We start from the raw sequence: 22,973 nt of genomic DNA, 5'->3' as shown, positions 1-22,973 counted from the left end.
GATATGCCAGTAAAATCCCCAGCAGCTACCTTAGCATCATTTCTGTGAGCTTCCCCTGGGTACTTAATGCAGGTCGGGAAGTCACGTGAGCGCATTGCCAAGAAACACTGAGAAAAGACTGTGCTCTCTGGCAGCGTGCAAATGAATGAATGTAGCCCCGAGTGCAGCCCTAAGAACAATTACACACAGCAGGTGGTTTTGGGGAAGGGAGTATACCAACAGACACAGTAATAAAGAGTAAAACAATAGGTACGCCAGTAAAAGCCCCAGCAGCTACCTTAGCAGCAGTTCCCTGAGCTCCCTGCCAGTACTTAAGGCAGGTCGGTAAATCACAGCTGAAGATCAGGGCTTTATGTCCAAGTATCTCACTATCTCACCACTGAAGGCCAGGGTTTCACTTCGTAGTCTTTCTCGTCAATGATGGTCAGGACTTCACTTCCTAGTCTATCTCTACCTCAACATTAAAGGCCAGGACTTGACTTCGTAGTCTATCTCCATCTCACTGCTGAAGGCCAGGGCTTCACTCCTAGTCTGTCCTTACCTCACTGCTGAAGGTCAGGGCTTCATGCTCTAGTCCCTCTACCCCAATACTGAAGGTCAAGGATTCATATCCAAGTCTCTCTCTACCTCACCACTGAAGGCCAGGGTTACGCTTCCTAGTCTGTCTCTACCACTGACGGTTAGGACTTCCTGGCCTAGTCTCTCCTTGCCTCACTAACGAAGGTCAGGGCTTTATATCCAAGTCTCTATCTACCTCACCCCTGAAGACCAGGGCTTCGCTTCCTAGTCTTTCGTTACCTCACCATTGAAGGCCAGGACTTGACTTCATAGTCTATCTCAGCACAAAGCACTGAAGACCAAGGCTTCACGTCCTAGCTAATCTCTCCCTCACCACTGACAGTCAGGACTTCACTTCCTAGTCTGTCTCTACCACTGATGGACAGGGCTTCAGGTCCTAGTCTCTCTACCTCACTACTGAATGTCAGTTTTTCATGTCCAAGTCTCTCTTTACCTCACTACGGAAGGCCAGGGCTTCATGTTGAAGTCATTCGATACCTCAACACTGAAGGCCAGGGCTTCACTTCCTCATCTGTCTCTACCACTGATGGTCTGGGCTTCAGGTCCTAGTCTCTCTACCTCACTACTGAAGGTCAGTGTTTCATGTCCGAGTATCTCTCTAATGCACCACTGAAGGTCAGGGCTACATGTCCTATTCTCTCTACCGCACCACTGATAGTCTGGGCTTCCAGTACGAGTCTCTCTACTTCACTACTGAAGGTCAGTGTTTCATGTCCAAGTCTCTTGCTACCTCACCACCGAAGGTCAGAGATTCATGTCTTAGTCTCTCTCTACCTCACCACTAACGGTCAGGGCTTCACTTCCTAGTCTGTCTCTACCACTGATGGTCTGGGATTCAGGTCCTAGTCTCTCTACCTCACTACTGAAGGTCAGTGTTTCATGTACAAGTCTCTCTTTACCTCACTATGGAAGGCCAGGGCTTCATGTTGAAGTCGTTCTCTACCTCAAAACTGAAGGCCAGGGCTTCACTTCCTAGTCGTTCGTTACCTCACCATTGAAGGCCAGGACTTGACTTCATGAAGACCAAGTCTTCACGTCCTAGTTAATCTCTACCTCACCACTGACAGTCAGGATTTCACTTCCTATGGCCTCATTAGGACCCTGGCGGAGAGGGTGTTACGCCAGCGTAGTGCATGGCGTACCTCTCCGCCATACTACGAGTTCCCGTAGCGCCATGGAGGTTTTCTCCGCCTGGTTTTACCAGCCGGAGAAAACCATGGCGCTACGGGACCTCGTTGTTAATTACGCCACCGTATTTTACGGTGGCGTAATTAACTCCTTCCCCACTCCCATTATACCCTATGGGGCAAAAATGGGAATGGGGAAGGGCAGAATGGGGATTGGGGATTTACCGCTCCGCCGAGGTCGGAATGGGGCGGTAAATCCGCCAACCCCCATGGCGCTATCGGCGGCTTTCCGCCATGCTTCGCGGTGCATTTAGCACCGCGAAGTCCGCCTGGGTCGTAATGAGGCCCCTAGTCTTTTGCTGCCTCACCATTGAAGGCCTTGGCTTGACTTCCTGGCTTCCTAGTTTATCTCTTCCTTACCACTGAAGGTCTGTACTTCACGTCATAGTGCATCCCTGCTCCATCTCTACCTCACCACTGAAGTTCAGGGCTTCACTTCCTAGTCTGTCTCTGCCAATGACAGTCAGGACCTCACTACATAGTCTATCATTACACTCACCACTGAAGACCAGGGCTTCACGTCCTAGTCTCTCTCTGGCTGAAGGCCATTGCTTCACATCCCTGTATATCTCTAACTCAGTTTTTAGTTAGTCCTGAGATCCCACCACCCACTGGCACAACACAAAGAGGTGGGGTCCCATGCAAAACAGTGCAAAGAAATCTATAAGGTTCTTTAGACTCAGAGACACACAAAGCCCTTGAGAGGCAGGTTGGGCCCCTGAATAGTGAGGACGTCAGCACAGCAGTAAATGTAGGGGTGTGCCTTAAATCCCTACCACACTATTCCAAGCACCTACCCCACTGCCATAATACACTCTCCCCTACAACCACTGGTCCACTCTTGTAAACAAACTCGGAATTGCCGCCTCCACCAACCTCTGTGGTTAATGTTGTACCACACCAGCCACCCTCCACACATTTCAAACTAAAGGATCCTTTTTTAAATCACTAAATACAATGAAAAGTAAATAAGTAACACTGGACATGCAGGGCTCTCAGTAGGTGACATCCCGTGTTACCCATGTTTTGCCCATACGGAGCCCGGCGCATTCCATACCACTCTACCTATTGATATTTGGTCTAGACAATGAGTCTTTCTTCCATAATAGTATGATTATCTGATATATTAATCTCAGCTGCTAGAGGCCCAATGGATTGATGCTCGGTTCCCCAGAATTTTAAACAAAGTTCTTAATGTGCTATGCTATTAATTTGTAGTTAGTAAACTGACAAGATGGACGCCACGTCTTCAAAACTAATTTCAACATCTAATTCTTTCCCTAGGTGACTCAAGAAAACTGCATTGAGGTCAGCTGCATCGCCAGCACCTATCATCTTGGCCGATTGGAGGAATACGTCAAGGACTTCCTGCAGCGCAACTTCTCCTCATTCCTATCCACCAGAGAGTACATGAAGCTGTCCGCAGACCAACTGGCCCACATCTTCAGCTGCAACAGCTTGAAGGGCTGCTCGGAGATGGAGCTCTATAGGGCCGCGACGGCCTGGCTCACCCAGGACGAGTCCCATAAGCAATACACCTACAAACTGATGAGTAAGATCCGCTTCCCACTGCTGACCGCCCAGGAGTTGGTGGGTATCACCCAGAGAGCTGGATACCTCCATGCTGACACTGCATGCCTCAACCTACTTCTGGAGGCCTCCAACTACCAAATGCTTCCAGACATGCAGCCCATGATGCAAAGTGAGCGCACCGCCATCCGCTCTGATGCTACTCAGCTTGTCACACTGGGTGGGGTCATGCGGCAGCAGCTGGTGGTCAGCAAGGAGCTGCGCTTACTGGATATGAATACCCGCACATGGAAGGCTCTTCAAGCTATGGATGTCCCCCGCTATCAGCATGGTGTGGCGGTGATTGGTAACTTTCTCTATGTGGTGGGCGGTCAAAGCAACTATGACACCAAGGGAAAGACTGCTGTGGACAGTGCCTTCCGCTACGACCCACGCTTCAACAGGTGGTGCCAGCTAGCGTCACTCAATGAGAAGAGAACCTTTTTCCATCTCAGTGCCCTAAAGGGACGCCTATACGCTGTTGGAGGAAGGAACATGAATGGAGAGATAGGTACCAGAATGTTTGATAAATGGTCTTTAAGTGTTATAAGATGTTCTACTAGTGAAGGTTTAGACAATAAAGCACTGAGGTTTGGTGTGTCTTTAGTGTCCAGGGTGCATTGATTTGGGGTATTGCCTCTCTCTGAGTTGGTGATTTGGTGTCTCTTTAGTGTCCTGTGAATATTGATTTGGTCATCTTGCTTTTTTTTGATTGGGGCTTTGGTGTCTCTTTTGTGGCCTGTGTTCATTGATTTGGGGAGTGGCTTTTCTTTGATTTGGGTTTTTGTGTCTCTTTAGAGGGCTATGTATGTTGATTTGGGGACCTGCTTCTCTTTGTGTTGGGGAGTTGGTGTCTCTTTAGTGGCTTGTGCACATTGATGTGGGGATCTCCCGTCTCTTTGAGTTGGGGATTTGGTGTCTTAGTTTGCTTTAGTGGCCTGTGCACGTTGATTTGGGGATCACGCTTCTCTTGGATTTGGGTATTTGGTGTTTCTTTAGTGGCCTGTGTACGTTGATTTGGGGACTTGCTTCCCTTGGAGTTGGGGATTTGGTGTCTCTTTCTCTTAGTGGTTTGTGTACGTTGACTTGGGGACCCACTTCTCTTTGAGTTGGGGATTTGGTGTCTCTTTAGTGACTTGTTTGTGTTGATTTGGGGACTCGCTTCTCTTTGAGTTGGGGATTTGGTGTCTCTTTAGTGGCCTGTGCATGTTGACTTGGGGACTTGCTTCTCTTTGAGTTGGGGATTTGGTGTCTCTTTAGTGGCCTGTGTTTGTCGGGTTAGGGATCCAGCATGTCTCTGGTGATGTGTATTCTTGGTCCATGATCTGACCTCTTTTTGGTGCTCTACATACATGGGGTTGGGCATTTGCACTACTTGGGCGGCCTTTATACACTCAGCTTGGAGAGCTTAGTGGGCTTGCAACGCTACTGCCACTGGTCTTAGGTATGAGCAATGAACCTGTTTCTGTCAGTTTTGTCTATAAAGCCCATATTAAATTCACGTGTGAGAAAAGTGTTGCCATTGTAACAAAGGGCAAGTCAGGATTTTAGATCCAGGGTTAGGCATCAATCACAGGGGCCACCATAGCCGTCATTTAAAACAGTCAAATTTGTCATATTAAGTTGAAGTCCTACAGGACTGAGGGAGCCCTACTGATTATGGAGACTGCGGTGTCTTCTCAGGAATGAGTGGTCGTTCCGGCAGAGCATCCTCGAGACTCACGGAAAGACAGCGTATAGAGGCCAAACATTAACAACTGAAAACATTTCACAGTGCAGCAAATAGTATTTCACACTGCGATCAGCTGGGCACAGTGATATTATTGGTACAAACCTTGATTTTTGGAACCCACCCACTCACTGGGCTTCTAAAACACTTTTGGAAATGTACTGGTTGAGTGCTCTACGTCTGCATGTTTTAGGCCTGTTCCCATGTGTTGCCGGGCCTCTGCAGTTAATACTAATGTTTTATCTGCATGCAGAATGCACTCAACCTACAGCTGTCAGAGTCAAAGCCATGGCGCCGTATAGCACTGTAACTGCTCCCATTGCAAATTGCAGGAACTGGGAATGCCGTGGGCTAGGGGACACGTTTGGGTACTCTGCACACACTTTCCGCAACTCTGATCCCATGAGAATCCATGTGCATGAAATGTTGCCGCCCATGTGAGGTGCATTGTGCATGCAGCAATATATGGTATATGGGGGATAGAAAAACATCCTGGAAATTCCACTTTTCCTGACTACGTTCCCATTCCCCAGTCTCTAGAATAAAGCTGTCAGTGCCGCCATCCTTTACTGTGCTGAGAAATCGAACCATCACCGGCAAGTGCTTGGCCTCCATGAACGAACCAATGGAACACTCTTCAAACCTGTTGCTGTTTAGATCTAGAATTAATCTACACCCGTAAGAACTATGACACGTGTCGGCCCATAACCATCTAATGTATCCCATAAGCCCTGCTAGTGTTCAACATTCCTATGCATAGAAACACCAAGAATAAAATAAAATAAAACGACAACTTGTAACCCCTAAAAATCAACGACTAAATACACTGGCCCAGTCTATTCTCTAAATAATATTTGTTTGCATGCAGAAGTTCTGCAGGGCAATAGCCGACATAAACAATTACCTTCAGAACGCGTATCAATCGTTCCAGAGAGACTTCCCCAGAGAGAATGTATATTAAAGTATTCATATATTGTGTATGATGTATTTTACAACACACTTTGTCTAGGTTTTGTGCAAGGCTCTGTTTTTCTTGAAGTAAAGCACAGTAAATAAATAAATACGAATCTTGTACTGTTAGGAAGTTGGTCTGACGGCCTCATAATGGATTGGCTGCAGGGCTTACTAAGGTCCTATCAGAGAACATGTTCCAACTTCAAAGTGAAAGCAATGACACCAACACGACCAGAGCAAAAACAAGGGTAAGAGAAGCCAAAAAGTGATCAATTTGAATTAATCATAACCACGTGAAATAGCCATGGCCATCGTCAATGTTAACATTTTAGCTCATATGCGCCATTGCGGTCTGGCATCAAGCATTTGCAAATCAGTCTTGGTCCTCCTACCAGTGGGAGAAGGGCAACCTGAGCTGATACACTTTTCATCTTTCACTTCACTTTTGCTCTTCACACCGAATCTTGGGAGGACAGCTCAGGTGCAATGTGCTCGCCTTGGAAGCAAGACCACATGGAGCAACACTGGTTCGATCCCGGGTCCGTGCTTAGAAACCTTTGGGTATTAAGTGTGTTATAAATAACCTATCATATCACTAAAAAGGAGAGAGGGTATGCCTAGGGCTTTAAGTGCCTCTCTGGTGCTAGGCCCCGGCAGGGTCCGAACATTGCTTTAAGGTCAGGGCTCTAGCTGTGCACCCCATTTTGGTTTCCTTGCTTCAAAGTCAATGAAAAGATGATGAGTGACAATACTGCTCAGGCCCACTAGGGGTCAATATCACCCCATGTTTAGAATCACAGAATCAGTTTTGGACATTTGGAGTTAAAATATTAGTTTTTTATTGCTCTGAAGGGAAAACATAATATAGAAAACAGGCTGTGTGCAAGCAGTGTGTTTGTGTGACTAGGTACTGGTGGAGCAGGGCATTGCCTGAAGTCTGCTTTCCCTGCTGATCATTATTGGAGGAGGAGCCTTGAAACACTAGCTCTAGCACATAAACCCGCGGTCAGCGCAGAGCATGCATGGTATGCGAGCAGTGTGTTTGTGTTCGCTGGTCGGCTGGGCGGCTGGTCGGCTGATCGGCTGGTCGGCTGGTCTGTTGGTCGACTGGTCTGCTGGTCGGCTGAGCGGCTGGTCGGCTGGTCGGTTGGTCGGCTGGTCAGCTGGTCGGCTGGTCGGCTGGTCGGCTGGTCTGCTGGGCGGCTGGTCTGCTGGTCTGCTGGGTGGCTGGTCGGCTGGTCGGCTGGTCTGCTGGTCTGCTGGTCGGCTGGTCGGCTGGTCGGCTGGTCGGTTGGTCGGCTGGTTGGCTGGTCGGCTGGTCTGTTGGTCAGCTGGTCGGCTGGGCGGCAGTCATACATTAACAGCACCTGTACTATTCACAACATCGGCACCATCCGGTATTCATCAACTTCATCAACCTGAACAGGTCAGTGGGGCTCCATATGAAAAACTGGATTGGGTAGAAAATGACTAGTCTTTAAGTCAAACCCTTTTTGGAATTCCCCACAGACAAGTAAAGCCGGATCTCGTTTTGCCCGTGCGCAGTTTATTGTGAATATTAAACGGCACACTAGGCACAGGGGGAATGGCCCAAAAGTTACAAGAGATTTAACAATTGATGGGTGGGTCTGATTGAAGTAGAATTGGGAAGATAAAACAGCTAATACTAAACACATAAATCTCTACAAAGCACTGACATCTCAAGAAATTCAAGCGGAGACCAACGTAAATGGCAAAATACTACTTACGTAGTGGAGCCATGGTGGATGACCCAAGGGCACCAGAATGGGATGGATCCTACACAGAAATCATAAATGCTATAGGCGCCTCAGAGACAACTCAGAGCAGCCAGTCCCAAGCCATAATACAGGATGTTACGGTGAATGCTCAAATCCACGCCCAAGAGCTCAATCAGGCCCGGGAAGGCCAAGAAAGGTGTGGTGGGGCCCAATTGGATGCTAAGCATCGACTAAAGCGAGGCCTAGAATATACTTTAACAACCTCCAAAATCAAAAAGAAAATAAAGGACTGCTTTGCAAAAAATAAAAACATTGGAGCTTGGGAGACTTAGATCAAGAAATAAGGATCATTGAGACAACAGCCATCCGATACCTAGATACCGAATCAGTGGCAGATTCTAGTCTGGGGGGAAATGTTACAAATGAAAACATTCATCTACCAAAAACAACAAAGGGACAACAACGTCCAACGCTAGGAGACCCAGGACTGGAACAGCACTCAGTGCTTGAGATAAGTCCAAGACAAGACCACCAGGATAGGGGAGATCATAAAAGACAAGAAGCAGATCCAAAGGATAATCAAACAAGCGAGGTCACGCTCTCGGCACTGAGCTTTGTGTTTAACTCCCTAGTGACTGTCATTGACCTACTGGAATGTGAAGTCCAGTCCCATGCAGGAATTCTGCTGGAGCTCACGAGAGAAGTAGGAAATTGCGACTCATCAATAGTGGGTGTAAGCAATGCAATCAACATAGCAACATCACCAGCATTAAGTAACATGCTAATGGAGGTCAGTGAAAAGGGCCTGGACATAACAGCAATCTTGGGAGCTTTGCTGGCTATAAAGAATGAAGGAAAGGAGCTCCAGGAAATGTGTGACGCAATGAACCAGATCAACAGATCAAGTGAACCAAGGAATAGAGCAGCAGAGGCTTCACTCTTGGATGATAGGTTAGGTCACAGGTGTGACGATACTCCCCTCTCGGAATCGATCCTGGAAGAATTTAGAAGAATGGCTCAAATAGCCGAGGGAGAGGAAGCAGATCTGACAGAGAAACATCTGGACCAAGAATTCACTTTGGTCGAAACAGAGGAGGCAAATGAAAGAGCATGGACTGAAGGCATACACCAGAATTAACAAAGAAGAAGGAGCATTAAAAGAAAGGAGCTAAGGAAGAAAAGGTTGAAATCGTCATCTCCAATGAGTAAGAAGGAAGCCAAAAAAAGCAAAAACCAAAGAATACAGGAACAGGAACAGCAAGCTTCATTAATGCCCTTACAATCCCGTTCGCGGATAATACAAATGTCACAGGAAAAGCACTGAGACAACCTATCCAGGAAGACCCAAAAAAACAGGAGAATGCTCCCTTAGGCCAAGAAGAAAAACGTTGGCCCACGTGAAAGAGAAACCATTCAATGAGAACCAAGGCTGAGCAAGCACCAGGAGTAGAGGTTGCTAGAGTAAGTATTGGGCTACAAACAGAGGTGGTAACCGATGGGACAGGAAATGATTCCACTTGTTGTCTACAGACTGCAAATGATGGACCTAAAAAGGCAGAAAACTTACAGCGTCCTGCTAATGTTGAACCCACCCAGGTAAAGATGGTGCAAAGGTCAGTAACATGGGCACCTATCTTCCTGCAGGGGGAAGAATAAGACATTAAAACCATCAATCAACCAGAACATTACTTCCACTCCACCTAAAACTAAAAATGTAAAACTGGCCCCAATGTTTCTACAAAGGAAAAAAAAACATTCATCAGGACATTCAAGAGATCATTTCAATGCCCTCCAAACACAGTAAAGCATCTCAAAGACAGAAATCAGGAACTGTAATGTAGCCTAGGAGGAATGTAATGGGCCTTTGGGAGTGTGCAACAGAGATTGGGGCTTCAACAGCTGAAGTGCGAGAGGAAGAAGCAAAGGTCAAGAACCACGAGATAAGCCCTGAAAAATTAGAAACCCGAAGACTCTGGTATAAAAGTTCAGCAAAGGCAACCAGCTATAAATCCTTGAACCATGGTGCTATTCTGTCCTTCCTTAAGCAAACTCCAGATTTATATCTATTCTCCACTGATGATATAGAATTTCCCCCATTTCCATTGGAGAAAACTGCATTTGTGGCAGAAGTGGGGTTAAAATCGAAAGTGGGTGCAAAAGCAATCCTAGCAGTGGCCAAAGACCTCCAGAAAGACGGTCTGGAGATTCATACAACCCTACCAGATGGAAGACTGGACCTAAATGATGGGTATACATCAAAAAGGGGCAGGGGGGAACCAGATCAGAGAAACAATGATTCGGGAATGGTTGGGAAAGTGTTTGCTGTAGGAAACTCTAAAACAGGGTGACCAACAGAAGAGAGTCTGGTCCATGCTCCCTGAAATCCTACCTCAGGTATTTCAGATGTTGAGAGGGGAACAAGAACCTATTTAGTTGAAAGGAGTGGCGAGTTGGAACACGCAGGGTTCCAATTCCTTCAAAACAAAAACCATGAAGGAAAACATGTTTGGTCACAATGATATATTATTCTTCCAAGAAACTTGGCTTGTAAATTCGTTTCAAATAGAGGGTTTTACAACTCTACATCAACCAGTGGTATTTTGGGGGAAGGAGAGACCCTCAGGTGGATTAATCATAGCCACCAGAAACAGCATAATAGTCGAGTCTGAACTAATATCTAGCAGTCATAGAGGAATCTTGGCAACTAAACTGAAATTGAGAACCAGTGACCACCAACCAAAAGTAATTGCAATGAATGTATACTGGTACCCCACCTGTATCAAACACACTGTCTTTCTTGAATCCTTGGCAGTCTTACTAACTAGAGTGAATCTGGAGTATCCAGGAATCCAAGCACTAATCGCAGGAGATTTCAACATGCAATGTATTTCAACCCAGTCTAGAGAGGGTAGATACAACGTAAAAAGGATCTCCACCAATGGGAAGGAGAAGGGTGAGGTTCCTTGCTGGGTGGAACTTAAACATGGCAAATGGTACAATGGAGGTAGACATCCCCGGGAGCAACATGGAAGTGGGGTAAAGCATCTTCTACGATTGATTCTATTTTCCTCTCTCCCCAGCTTTTCAGCTCATGCAAGTCCTTTAATGTCAAAAATGGAGGGACAAGTCACTATGCATGTCTGGAGGCAGTTTTCTCAGCGGAGTCTATAGCAACTATGGACCGCCAATAGCAACCGCTGTTAGTTAACAATGGGAAAAATAGGTTGGTAAAATATAAAAGGGAGGGAAAATATCTGATATATTGCAAACGCTACCTGAAGAGTTCATAGAGGGTAGATGCCACGCATTCGTCTTCCTGGATTTCCTATGTTCCACTGTTATCCCCACAGAGGCAAACACATATAAGCAGAGATCACATCACCATGTGTTTGATGAAGAGACCTGCTAAAAAAAGAAAGATTTGTGACAAAAAAAGGAAGGCACAAATGTAAAGAGAGGGTACAAAAACTAGTCACATAGTCATCAAATGCCCGGCCTTCAAAGAGGCGGAGAGTCGATGCTTGGAATTTTGTGTACAAATAATTCCCGAAATTTCTGGGCCTTGGTGAACCATCTATAAACCCCACAAAATAGTATGCAAAGCAATCTAGTACCTGAGATAGAGTGTATTAAACAGTTGACCATCCAATACAAGAAGACATAGTCAAATCACTATTTTAAGGGCTAATACGAAATTCATCTTCATCTAGGGCAGCAGGACCAAATGGGCTAACCGACCAGGTACTGAAGAATAATGTGGGCCTATGGTTTAGGTTAGGTTGCTAACCCTATTGTTTAATGAGATTTTGAAGAGAAAAGTATTTCCTCCATCCTGGAAGACTGCTACTGTTATCCCAATCTTCAAGGGGGGTGATCGAGCAGACCCAGCCAACTACCGACCAATTGTCCTCCTTGATGTAGGAAGTAATATATTTATGGGATTGTTGTTGAAGGAGCTGGAGCATTGGGTCAGGCAAAAACATATCTTGCCAAAATTCCAGACACAATTTTGCAAGGGGCACTCTACAGCATTGAATGATGCAGTGCTAGGCATTCTTAGTGAAAAAATAAGGGTAAGGGGGCCTCCGCTCTATGGAGTCTGGATAGACCTTTCGAAAGCATTCGATTGAGTAAACAGGGATTGCCTCTGGGAAAATTGGAAGGCTGGGGTCTCCCGAAGGCCATCCTAGCAATACTGGTCAACCTCCATAAAGATACCACTGTAAGGGTCAGGTTGGATGAAAAGGGCCACTTGTCGGACCATGTAAGAGTGGAGAGGGGAGTAAGACAGGGATGTTTGGTGGCTCCCCTCCTATTCAATCTTTACCTGGCCGACCTGGCGAAAGCACTATATGCATCGGCGCTGGCCAGCCCTAAAATCAATGCATGTCATACCAGATGGCTGGCTTACGCCGATGATACTGTGCTGGTGGATAACACAGCGGTAGGGCTCCAGCGCCTTCTAAATGCACTGGGGACATACGCAAGAGACAACAATCTATCAATAAATCCAGGAAAATCAAAAATAGTCATCTTTAAAAGATCGGGTAGAAAGGTCCCTAAGTATAAGTGGACTCTGGAGGGCCAAAGAATCCTGATGGTAGAGGCAGTCTACCTGGGTTTCACTTTATATGCATCTCCAACTGCTGGCCAAGTGAACATAGACTTTAGAGAGAAGACATGAAGAAATTAGTGATGAAATACCGTAACTTCTCCATAACACCAGTGATAAAATTCTATACAGCTAAACTGATCCCGCTAATTCTTTATGGCCTAGAAGCCAAATCGATGGCCTGGAACATGAACTGGTAAGAAAAAATGGGCGGAACTCTCTTTTTTTGGGGGCCTGAATCTAGAGGGTTGAGAGGTACAGAGATAAAGGGGAGTAGAGTCAACGGCTACCCAGGCCAAAGGCGTGACAGGGGGGTCACAAAACTCCTTGCAGAAGAGCTAGGAGAGTTCTAGCTTGAAAATGAGATCACCGTAAGGTACAAAAAACAGGAAGGTTTATTTTAACAAGAAGACATATTTACAGAATTCTTTATGTGCCGTGACGATGTTAATGTATTGTGAATGTGAAAAATACCTGGAATAGTTTGTCACTGGCCCTCATTACGACCCTGGCGGAGTGGGTTTCCGCCAGCGTTATTCGCGGCGGACCCGTCCGCCCTACTACGAGTTCCCGTAGCGCCATGGAGCCTTTCTCCGCCTGGTTTTTCCGGGCGGAGAAATCCATGGCGCTACGGGACCTCGTTGTTAATTACGCCACCGTATTTTACGGTGGCGTAATTAACGCCTTCCCCACTCCCATTATACCCTATGGGGCAAGAATGGGAATGGGGAAGGGCAAAATGGGGATTGGGGATTTACCGCTCCGCCAAGTTCGGCATGGGGTGGAAAATCCGCCAACCCCCATGGCGCTATCGGCGGCTTTCCGTCGTGCTCCGCGGTGCATTTAGCACCGCGAATTCCGCCAGGGTCGTAATGAGGGCCACTATTTATTACTAACCCACCGATATGCAGACTATAAATGTACTCCAGTATGCAGATATTATGTGCCACGGCACATAAAGAATTCTCTCTGGAACATGAACTGTCATTAACTAGAGGGACCATTGTGGAAGAAGGTCCTCAGTCTCACCCAGAGCTTGTCAACATGTAGCCTGAGATACGAGCTAGGTTTGAGGGCACTCAAAGAATGGAAGCTGGCATCCTTGTATCGCCTGATAATAACACCACAGGCTGACTCACTCTACATAGACATAAATGACCATCTAATTCATTCTCAGTCGGTTCTATTATCTAACCTAAGACATCTAGGGGCCGATTCATGGAACAAACGTGCGCTGAAAATCCCAGCGCAAGCAGGCGCAAGGTGTCGCAAGCGTGAGAAAGCAAGCGCACGTGCACGCGTGCGATTCAAGGAAGGCACTGCGCTTGTTTCCCACTGGTTGTGCGCCAAATCCGTGCATGGCGCATGAGGGCACACACGTCATCAAACGGCGTGCGCTACGCGCACAGCAAAAGCGCACATAGCACGGCATACACAACAAAAGTGGGTGGAACAGTGGGTGTAACACACGGAATGGGGAATAAGGTGTGAAAAAGAAGGCGTAACTGGGGAAGTACTGCAGGGAACTACACAGAACGCCCACATGCACGTGAACAACCCGTATTCATGGATTCGAATACGGGAAACCCGCGCACAGCAAAAGACATGCACAGGTGTCAACGCGTCCACCACACGAAGGCAGGCGGAAACGTCCCCGCGCACAGTATAAAAGTGCGCGCAAACAACATACACGTATATACAGCTACGATGAATGCCCCATTTGTCGCAGCACTAATCGTGGGACACCGCAGGAGGAGGAGAATAGCCAGGGCATGTATTTTTTCACCACGGACAAGCCTTTTTTGGATGCCTGACGACCAGGTCTATGGCAGGTATAGGTTTCCACCATGTATCATCCTAGACCTGGTCAGGGAGTGGGAAGATGACCTTACATCCCCCACCCTCTGCTCCCAAGCATTGAGACCCTTGGATAAGGTGCTCAATGTCCTGCATTTGTTGGCCACTGGGTCTTTTCAGTGGACTACTGCCATAGAGGGGGGGGGTCTCACAGGCCACGCAGTCACGCTGCCTACACCAGGTCTTGACAATCATGACAGCGCGCCCCTCAGTCCGCAGGCACATATACATGCCCAGAACACCCACAGAAAGGCAGGCCGTTGTCCAGGATTTTTACAGGGTGGCACACTTCCCCAAAGCACCCCCTCCCCCTCACAAATCACCATGACCCACTGAACAACTGCACCTGGGTCATTCAACCTCATCCTTTAATTTCACCTGGCCACAGGATCACTCTTCCCCTTTGTCACCATCTCCCACCTTGTGTGTAAAAAGTTGCCAGCACCCTCAGAGTCCACCTTGATTTGCAAAAGCACCAAATCCAAGAGAACTCAAAGCAGGCCAACACAGAAGCCAAGCAAATAGCCTGCAGGCAGCAAAACAAACCAGAAGAGCCTCCAGTAGATGACTTGAAGTAGCAGTACGCCACAAAGGCCAAGTACTACCACAGTGATGTTAACAACCAAGGTAGCACAGTAAAACAATGTCACAACAGGATGTGTACCATGTGTGGTACATAACACAAAATGATGCACCACGAACGGATATGTACTGTCACAGCTCCCGTGTACAGGTGTAGGAGTGGCACGAACCAACCACCCCCACCGTGGTCTGGGTGCCTGCAAGGTCAAACTCACACAGGCCTCTGAGACCCTGGTGGGGAAGGAGGGTCAGGGTTTTTCAGTCGGGACAGGCATTGGCATACTGGATAACCGGAATGAGGGGCAGGAGAGGGGAGTAGGATTGACATGGGAAAGTAGGGAATGCACAAAAATGTAGTACTCACATTAACACATACACAATTAGACCAAACCTGTTCATCATGCACATAGCAGCAAATTACTCAAATGGAAGTCAAAGAGAAACTCATCTCTGGCCTCCTGCCTGCGCACTCTCAGGTCCGGTAACAGGAGCAGTTCAATGCTGCAAAGAGAGCCACAGTTAATAATCTGTCATGATCTCTGCTTCCAAAAGGTCAGGGTTTTCCCAACTCCCTTGGAAGCAGATCCATAACCCAGGTTCCGAGTGCCAACCAGTCCCAATTGGGACCTTTTGGACCCAGTCCTGGTGCCAGTGGCACCAGGCTCATAAATATGCCCAGTCCCAGCGCTGGAAGCGCCGGGCTCATAATGCTTGGGTGGACTTACCTGCAGAAGACCATGCTGCTTACTTGCCTGCCAGTTGAGCCTCTGATCCTCTTCTGTTTGGAACTACTTTTCCTGTTGGGTGGGGCAGGAGCCACTCCCTAGATTCAGAACACTGGAACTCTTCTGGAAAGCAGGAACTCTTTTCTTACCTAGGCGTGGCTGTGGAAGGAGACACCTAAGCACTACAGCAGGCTATTTAAACCACACCCGATGGATGAATCTTGCTTTGCGTTATTCTGCATCCTCTGCAGCAGAACGCTCATCGTGTCTTCTGCATCTGATCCTGGGCCTAAGGAAAAAGGCTTACCATCCTGAATCCAGTCTTCAGCAACACCTATAAAGACAAGAAAGAACAGGTTAGCATTACGGTCTTCAGTGACAGCTCTTCACTTACCTGGTCCATCGGCTGTCACCAACGCCTCGCGCTGCATTCCGGCATCTGAAAGACAAAGGCTTACCTACTCTTCGTGCGCTCCGGAGGTCTTCACACTGCATTCCGGCATCTGAAAGACAAAAGCTTACCAACTCTTCGCACGCTCCGGAGGCCTTCAGCGCTGCATCCCGCATCTGAAAGACAAAACAAGGTGCGTTTAAAGACATTGGGGAACTTTAATACTCACGTGCCATTACTCCTTTCCACATCTAACCCAGTGGGTATTCCGGCACCCTGCAGCCGCTCCGAACTTGTACCTGCAAAATAAAAAGACAGTTAGAGCGCATCGTGAAGCAGGCAACAAGCGCTTACTTACGTGCTTCCAGGCGCTTCTATTCATCACACGGGCTCCATCTTCAACTCACTTCAGCCCGTCATCCGCCATCGCCGGAACCCTGCAAAACAAGAAACATCATTACTAAAGACTTTAAAGACATTAGAATTACTCGAAACTTACCGTTCGTGCAGTAAACGACGGACAGCAGTCCTCTGAAGTCAAGAGGCCTGCTCCCCTTATCCAGTGAAGAAACTGGTTACAGCACCCTGCCCCGAGGCAGATGGAGAGCACGGCGTTCACTTACCTAAGGTGAGAGCGTTAACCTTTGGGGTTCTACAGGAGAAGAGAAAGGGAAGAAGAGAGAGACATTCAATAACCCAGTTCCTTAATCCCATATTTTCTATCTGCAGACATCTTACCCTTCGAGTCAGACATACAGTGCACAGAGGTCCAGCCCAAAGAGCCAGCCGTGTGTTACACATCACCTTTGAAGATACGGTATACGCCCAGTCAAGACCGGCGCCTCTACGGGAATCAGGTGAGCGTTACAGAACGCAAAGCCTACCACAAAACTCCCATCCAGGCGCTATGGAAACCTCGGATACCGACCAGCTAGCCCAGTTACTTGGGGAACTAAGGGCAGAAGTGCATGCAGCCCGCCAGGAAACGAACGCTCTAAGAAGGGAACTGATTATTTCCAAGGAGCGAACAGATGATCTCGCTAGACAATTGCTACAGTCACAAGCCGGACAGACCCCGTTACCCGCATCTGGGGGAAATCTTCCTTCTACATCCTCTATGAATCCAGTGCAGATCAACCTACCTGGGAATGTACCTTTGGCTCCGCCCGAACGATTTTCTGGTGACCCAAAGAGGTTTGCAGTATTTATCCATTAGTGCCGGTTGCATTTCTTATGCCAGCCAGCAGCCTTTCCAACTGATCAAGCTAAAGTAGCTTTCGTGCTTTCGTACCTTAGTGGCAATGCGGCAGACTGGTCGATCCCTCTAGTAAATCAAGATGATCCGGTCCTCCATGATTTTCAAGCTTTTCAGCTCAGTATGGAAAAACTGTTCGCAAGACATTCACAGGGGCAGGCCTTGGACAATGAGCTTCTTTCGTTGTGACAAGGTAATCAAGACCTTTTGGCTTATATTGCGTCTTTCAACAGACTGATAGTGGAAACTCAATGGCCTGAGGACAAAAGGATTACACTGTTTTATAGAGGTCTACGTGGAGAGCTCAAAGATGTGTTAGCCCAAGTAGTGAATCCCCCACAAGATTGTTCGGACTATATAGACTTAGTCGTTCAAATAGATCACAGACTGCAGAACAGGAAGGCCGATCGTTCCAAGTTTGATGCTCGAGTATTTTCCAAACCGCCAACTCCTTCCAAAGGAGTAGACTCCGGGTAACCCATGCAAATAGGGGGTCTGAAAGGTCCTCTAACACAAAAGGAGCGGGAAAGGAGAAAACAGTTGCAATTATGCCTCTATTGCGGAAACTCAGGGCACTTTCTTCGAGACTGTCCGGTGAAACCTGCCAAGAAGGCAGTAGGAGCTGCAGTTACCAAAGTTACAAACTCTGAGCAGGGAAACGACCTCGCCCGACAAGAATAGAGGTCCTCTTGCCGAGCGTGAAAACCAGTTCCGTGACCTCGCATTTCGTGATACCTATGGTCCTCATTAGCCCTGATAATCCGGATCGATTACATGCAATTGAAGCTTACGTCGACAGCGGTGCCATCGGCAATTATGTGGATCATGAAATGGTTTTGAGGATGAATCTAACTCTTTGTCCCAAGGCTGTAAAGGACGTCATTACTACGGTGGATGGTACGGAGATAGCCTCCGGGCCAGTAACGCATACCACTCAAGAGGTGACGCTAGTAAGTCAAGATGGACACCATGAGAAGATCGTGTTCGATGTGATCAAGGCCCCTCAGTTTCAGATTATTCTAGGAATACCTTGGTTAGAGAAACACAATCCTCTGATCGATTGGCGAGCAAGAACGGTCCAGTTTCCAGAATGTGTCTCTACTTGTCACCCTCCACCTGGTGTTGCACTGGCAGCAATTTCTTCAGAGACTCCCCAGTTACCTCCCGAATACCTAGAATACCAAGATGTTTTCCGGAAGGATCAGGCTAACTCTCTACCTCCTCATAGGTCTTATGACTGCCAGATAGACCTGATACCTGGATCTACTCCTCCTTGTAGTAGAATTTATGCCCTCACCGAGCCTGAGAACCTTCACCTTCGACAATACCTGGATCAATACCTGGCAAATGGGTTTATTCGTCCTTCCAAGTCCCCTGCTTCTTCAGCTTTGTTCTTCGTTCCAAAAAAGGAAGGAGACATTAGAACTTGTATAGATTATCGCTCCCTGAACCAGATCACCGTTAAGAATAGATATCCGTTACCTTTGATCCCTGAACTCCTGGACCAAGTCAGAAAAGCATGCATATATACAAAGCTGGATCTTAGAGGAGCTTACCACTTGGTACGAGTAAAAGAGGGCGATGAATGGAAGACGGCCTTCCGCACCAAGTATGGGCTATTTGAATATCAGGTCATGCCCTTCGGACTTTGCAATGCCCCAGCCGCCTTTCAATATTTTATGAACGATGTCCTCAGAGAGCTCATAGATGTGTATGTTGTTGTTTACATTGACGACATCCTCGTTTATTCTTCATCGGAATCTGAACATCGGAAACACGTGAAAATGGTCCTCGAAAGATTGCGTCAACACAAACTTTTCGCTAAGTTGGAAAAATGTGTTTTCAACGTGACTGAAGTTGAATTCTTGGGATTCATATTATCACCTGGCGGAGTGCGTATGGATTCAAAGAAGGTCGATGCAGTTCTCAAATGGCCATCACCATCCTCTGTAAAAGGTGTGCAAAGCATGTTAGGCTTCGCTAACTTTTACCGCAGGTTTATCCCCGAATTCTCTCGAATAGTCCAGCCCATCACTGCCTTGTTAAAGAAAAACAAACGTTTTGAATGGTCTTCCGAGGCGGAACAAGCTTTCCAGGATTTGAAGACTAAATTTATCTCTGCACCAATCTTAAAACACCCTCGCCCCGAACTCCCCTACATCGTGGAAACTGATGCTTCAAGCCTTGCCATGGGGGCAGTTCTATCACAAAAGGACCCGGTAACCAATCAGTTGCATCCCGTGGCATTTTGGTCCCGCAAATTCTCGCCTCCTGAAATCAATTACACGATTACTGACAAGGAACTTCTGGCTATCAAGTCTGCCTTTAAGGCTTGGCGGCATTATCTGCTGGGGGCCCGACACACCGTTACTGTGATTACGGATCACCGAAACCTGCAATATTTGAAAACCGCAAAAGCCCAATCCTCTAGACAACTCCGTTGGGCATTATTCTTTGCCGAGTTTGACTTCATAATTACCTATCGACCTGGTACAAAGAACGGTAAAGCTGATGCCCTTTCTCGGATGGGAGTGGAAGATCACTTGATCAACCCTAAACCTGTACCAATCATTCCCGAACAAAGAATTCTGGGTGTAATCGCCACAGAATCCATAGAGGAAGTTAAGGATAAAGCCAGGCAACTTGTAACTCCAGCAGACATACAGAATTGGCATCTGCAGGGAAAGGACTTTGCAGTAAAGGACAACTTATTGTATTTCCAAGAACGATTATACCTACCCAGCACAGATTTACAGAAAAAAGTAATCTCTTGTTATCACGATTCTTTAATGGAAGGACATCCCAGTATGGCCAAGACCTCAGAAAAGATCAAGCGCTACTTCTGGTGGCCGTCTTGGAAAAAAGATATCAGAGACTTTATAATGTCCTGTGGAGTATGCGCCCAAAACAAGAGTCAAAAGGAAAGACCAGCAGGCCTCTTACGCCCTATTGACATCCCACCTCGCCCTTGGCATACGCTTTCTATGGACTTCATCACCGATCTACCTCCATGCTCCGGATACAATACGATTCTAGTAATCGTGGACTTATTCTCCAAGATGGCGCATTTCATTCTGCTCAAAGGCTTGCCAACAGCAGCAACTCTGGCCCGAGAATTTCTCGAAAACATCGTCCGACTGCACGGTTTTCCTTCGGTTCTAATTTCGGATCGAGGTAGTCAATTTATTTCTCATTTTTGGCGAAGTTGCTGTCGGTCGGCTCAAATTGATGTGAGACTATCGACCAGTCACCACCCTCAGACCGACGGACAAACCGAGAGGACCAATCAAACTCTGGAACAGTATTTACGATGCATGCTGCAACAAACTGAAAAAACTTGGAAAGACATCCTTTGGATAGCCGAATATGCCTACAATAACTCTGTCCATTCGGGAACTGGGAAAACCCTGTTTTTTCTTTTGTACGGCAGTCACCCTCGAACCTCGGAGTTGGATCCCCTCCAAGATCTTGAAACACCAGCAGTAGACTACCTGCATTCTACAATCACCCAAGCCTTTAAGGAAGCTGTTTCTCACCTTCAAAGGGCTAAAGAACAATACAAGAAAGGAGCAGATCAACATCGGAAGGAAGCCCCTCAATATCAAGTAGGGGATCAAGTCTGGTTATCCACCAAATATCTACCTCTAAAAGGGCCACGCACATTCAACCCAAGATACCTTGGTCCCTATTCCATCACTACCATAGTAAACCCAGTAGCGGCCAAGTTGGACTTGCCCCCGCACATGAAGATACATCCGGTCTTCCACGTCTCTCTATTAAAACCCGTACAACCTCAAACCCGACTAACTAAATCTCCAAAACCTATCCTAGTTGATGGAGAACTCGAGTTTGAAGTCAAAAGCATTCTGGACTCCAAGATCTCCAAATCTAAACTATTTTACCTAATTGACTGGAAAGGCTACGGCCCCCAAGAGAGATCCTGGGAACCTGCTGAATATGTCCACGCTCCTCGCCTAATCAAAAGATTTCACCGAACATTTCCTGACAAGCCAAAACCCCCGGAGAAACCCGGTTTGGGAGGGGCCTTGAGGGGGGGTACTGTCATGATCTCTGCTTCCAAAAGGTCAGGGTTTTCCCAACTCCCTTGGAAGCAGATCCATAACCCAGGTTCCGAGTGCCAACCAGTCCCAAATGGGACCTTTTGGACCCAGTCCTGGCGCCAGTGGCACCAGGCTCATAAATATGCCCAGTCCCAGCGCTGGAAGCGCCGGGCTCATAATGCTTGGGTGGACTTACCTGCAGCAGACCATGCTGCTTACTTGCCTGCCAGTTGAGCCTCTGATCCTCTTCTGTTTGGAACTACTTTTCCTGTTGGGTGGGGCAGGAGCCACTCCCTAGATTCAGAACACTGGAACTCTTCTGGAAAGCAGGAACTCTTTTCTTACCTAGGCGTGGCTGTGGAAGGAGACACCTAAGCACTACAGGAGGCTATTTAAACCACACCCGATGGATGAATCTTGCTTTGCGTTATTCTGCATCCTCTGCAGCAGAACGCTCATCGTGTCTTCTGCATCTGATCCTGGGCCTAAGGAAAAAGGCTTACCATCCTGAATCCAGTCTTCAGCAACACCTATAAAGACAAGAAAGAACAGGTTAGCATTACGGTCTTCAGTGACAGCTCTTCACTTACCTGGTCCATCGGCTGTCACCAACGCCTCGCGCTGCATTCCGGCATCTGAAAGACAAAGGCTTACCTACTCTTCGTGCGCTCCGGAGGTCTTCACACTGCATTCCGGCATCTGAAAGACAAAAGCTTACCAACTCTTCGCACGCTCCGGAGGCCTTCGGCGCTGCATCCCGCATCTGAAAGACAAAACAAGGTGCGTTTAAAGACATTGGGGAACTTTAATACTCACGTGCCATTACTCCTTTCCACATCTAACCCAGTGGGTATTCCGGCACCCTGCAGCCGCTCCGAACTTGTACCTGCAAAATAAAAAGACAGTTAGAGCGCATCGTGAAGCAGGCAACAAGCGCTTACTTACGTGCTTCCAGGCGCTTCTATTCATCACACGGGCTCCATCTTCAACTCACTTCAGCCCGTCATCCGCCATCGCCGGAACCCTGCAAAACAAGAAACATCATTACTAAAGACTTTAAAGACATTAGAATTACTCGAAACTTACCGTTCGTGCAGTAAACGACGGACAGCAGTCCTCTGAAGTCAAGAGGCCTGCTCCCCTTATCCAGTGAAGAAACTGGTTACAGCACCCTGCCCCGAGGCAGATGGAGAGCACGGCGTTCACTTACCTAAGGTGAGAGCGTTAACCTTTGGGGTTCTACAGGAAAAGAGAAAGGGAAGAAGAGAGAGACATTCAATAACCCAGTTCCTTAATCCCATATTTTCTATCTGCAGACATCTTACCCTTCGAGTCAGACATACAGTGCACAGAGGTCCAGCCCAAAGAGCCAGCCGTGTGTTACACATCACCTTTGAAGATACGGTATACGCCCAGTCAAGACCGGAGCCTCTACGGGAATCAGGTGAGCGTTACAGAATCATTGCCCAAAACACACAAACACACCACCAAATATGCCCCAAAGTAACAAACTATTCTACAAACAGACAATCTTGTGTGGATGCTTTGTACCCATACGTAACATTACCCCTGTGATAGTTCATACACAGTCAATGCAGTAAGTCAGGCGCCGGTGGGTGCGTGGCAAATGGAACACCAACGTGTCACGATTCACACAACATGCAATGTTCCCTGGGTAAGCAGACAGACGCATATAGCAAAGTATGACTTCAGAACAAGTCGTGTACCACCAT

At 47.4% G+C, this 22,973-nt stretch overlaps 1 protein-coding gene across 1 annotated transcript in view; it reads left to right on the top strand.

The window, feature by feature from the left end:
• The window catches only part of LOC138525670 (kelch-like protein 9), a 454,357-nt gene that overhangs the window by 343,699 nt on the left and 87,685 nt on the right, over positions 1–22,973 (top strand). The window contains exon 5 of the mRNA XM_069635739.1: positions 3,051–3,846. Coding sequence (XP_069491840.1) covers positions 3,051–3,846 — 796 coding nt within the window. The remainder of the gene's footprint in view (positions 1–3,050; positions 3,847–22,973) is intronic.

Source organism: Ambystoma mexicanum, chromosome 7p, assembly GCF_040938575.1.
Source record: "Ambystoma mexicanum isolate Mex_15411 chromosome 7p, UKY_AmexF1_1, whole genome shotgun sequence".
Classification (NCBI taxonomy): domain Eukaryota; kingdom Metazoa; phylum Chordata; class Amphibia; order Caudata; family Ambystomatidae; genus Ambystoma; species Ambystoma mexicanum.
The sequence above is the reverse complement of the archived record's forward strand: the minus strand, read 5'-3'. Positions and strand labels throughout refer to the sequence as shown.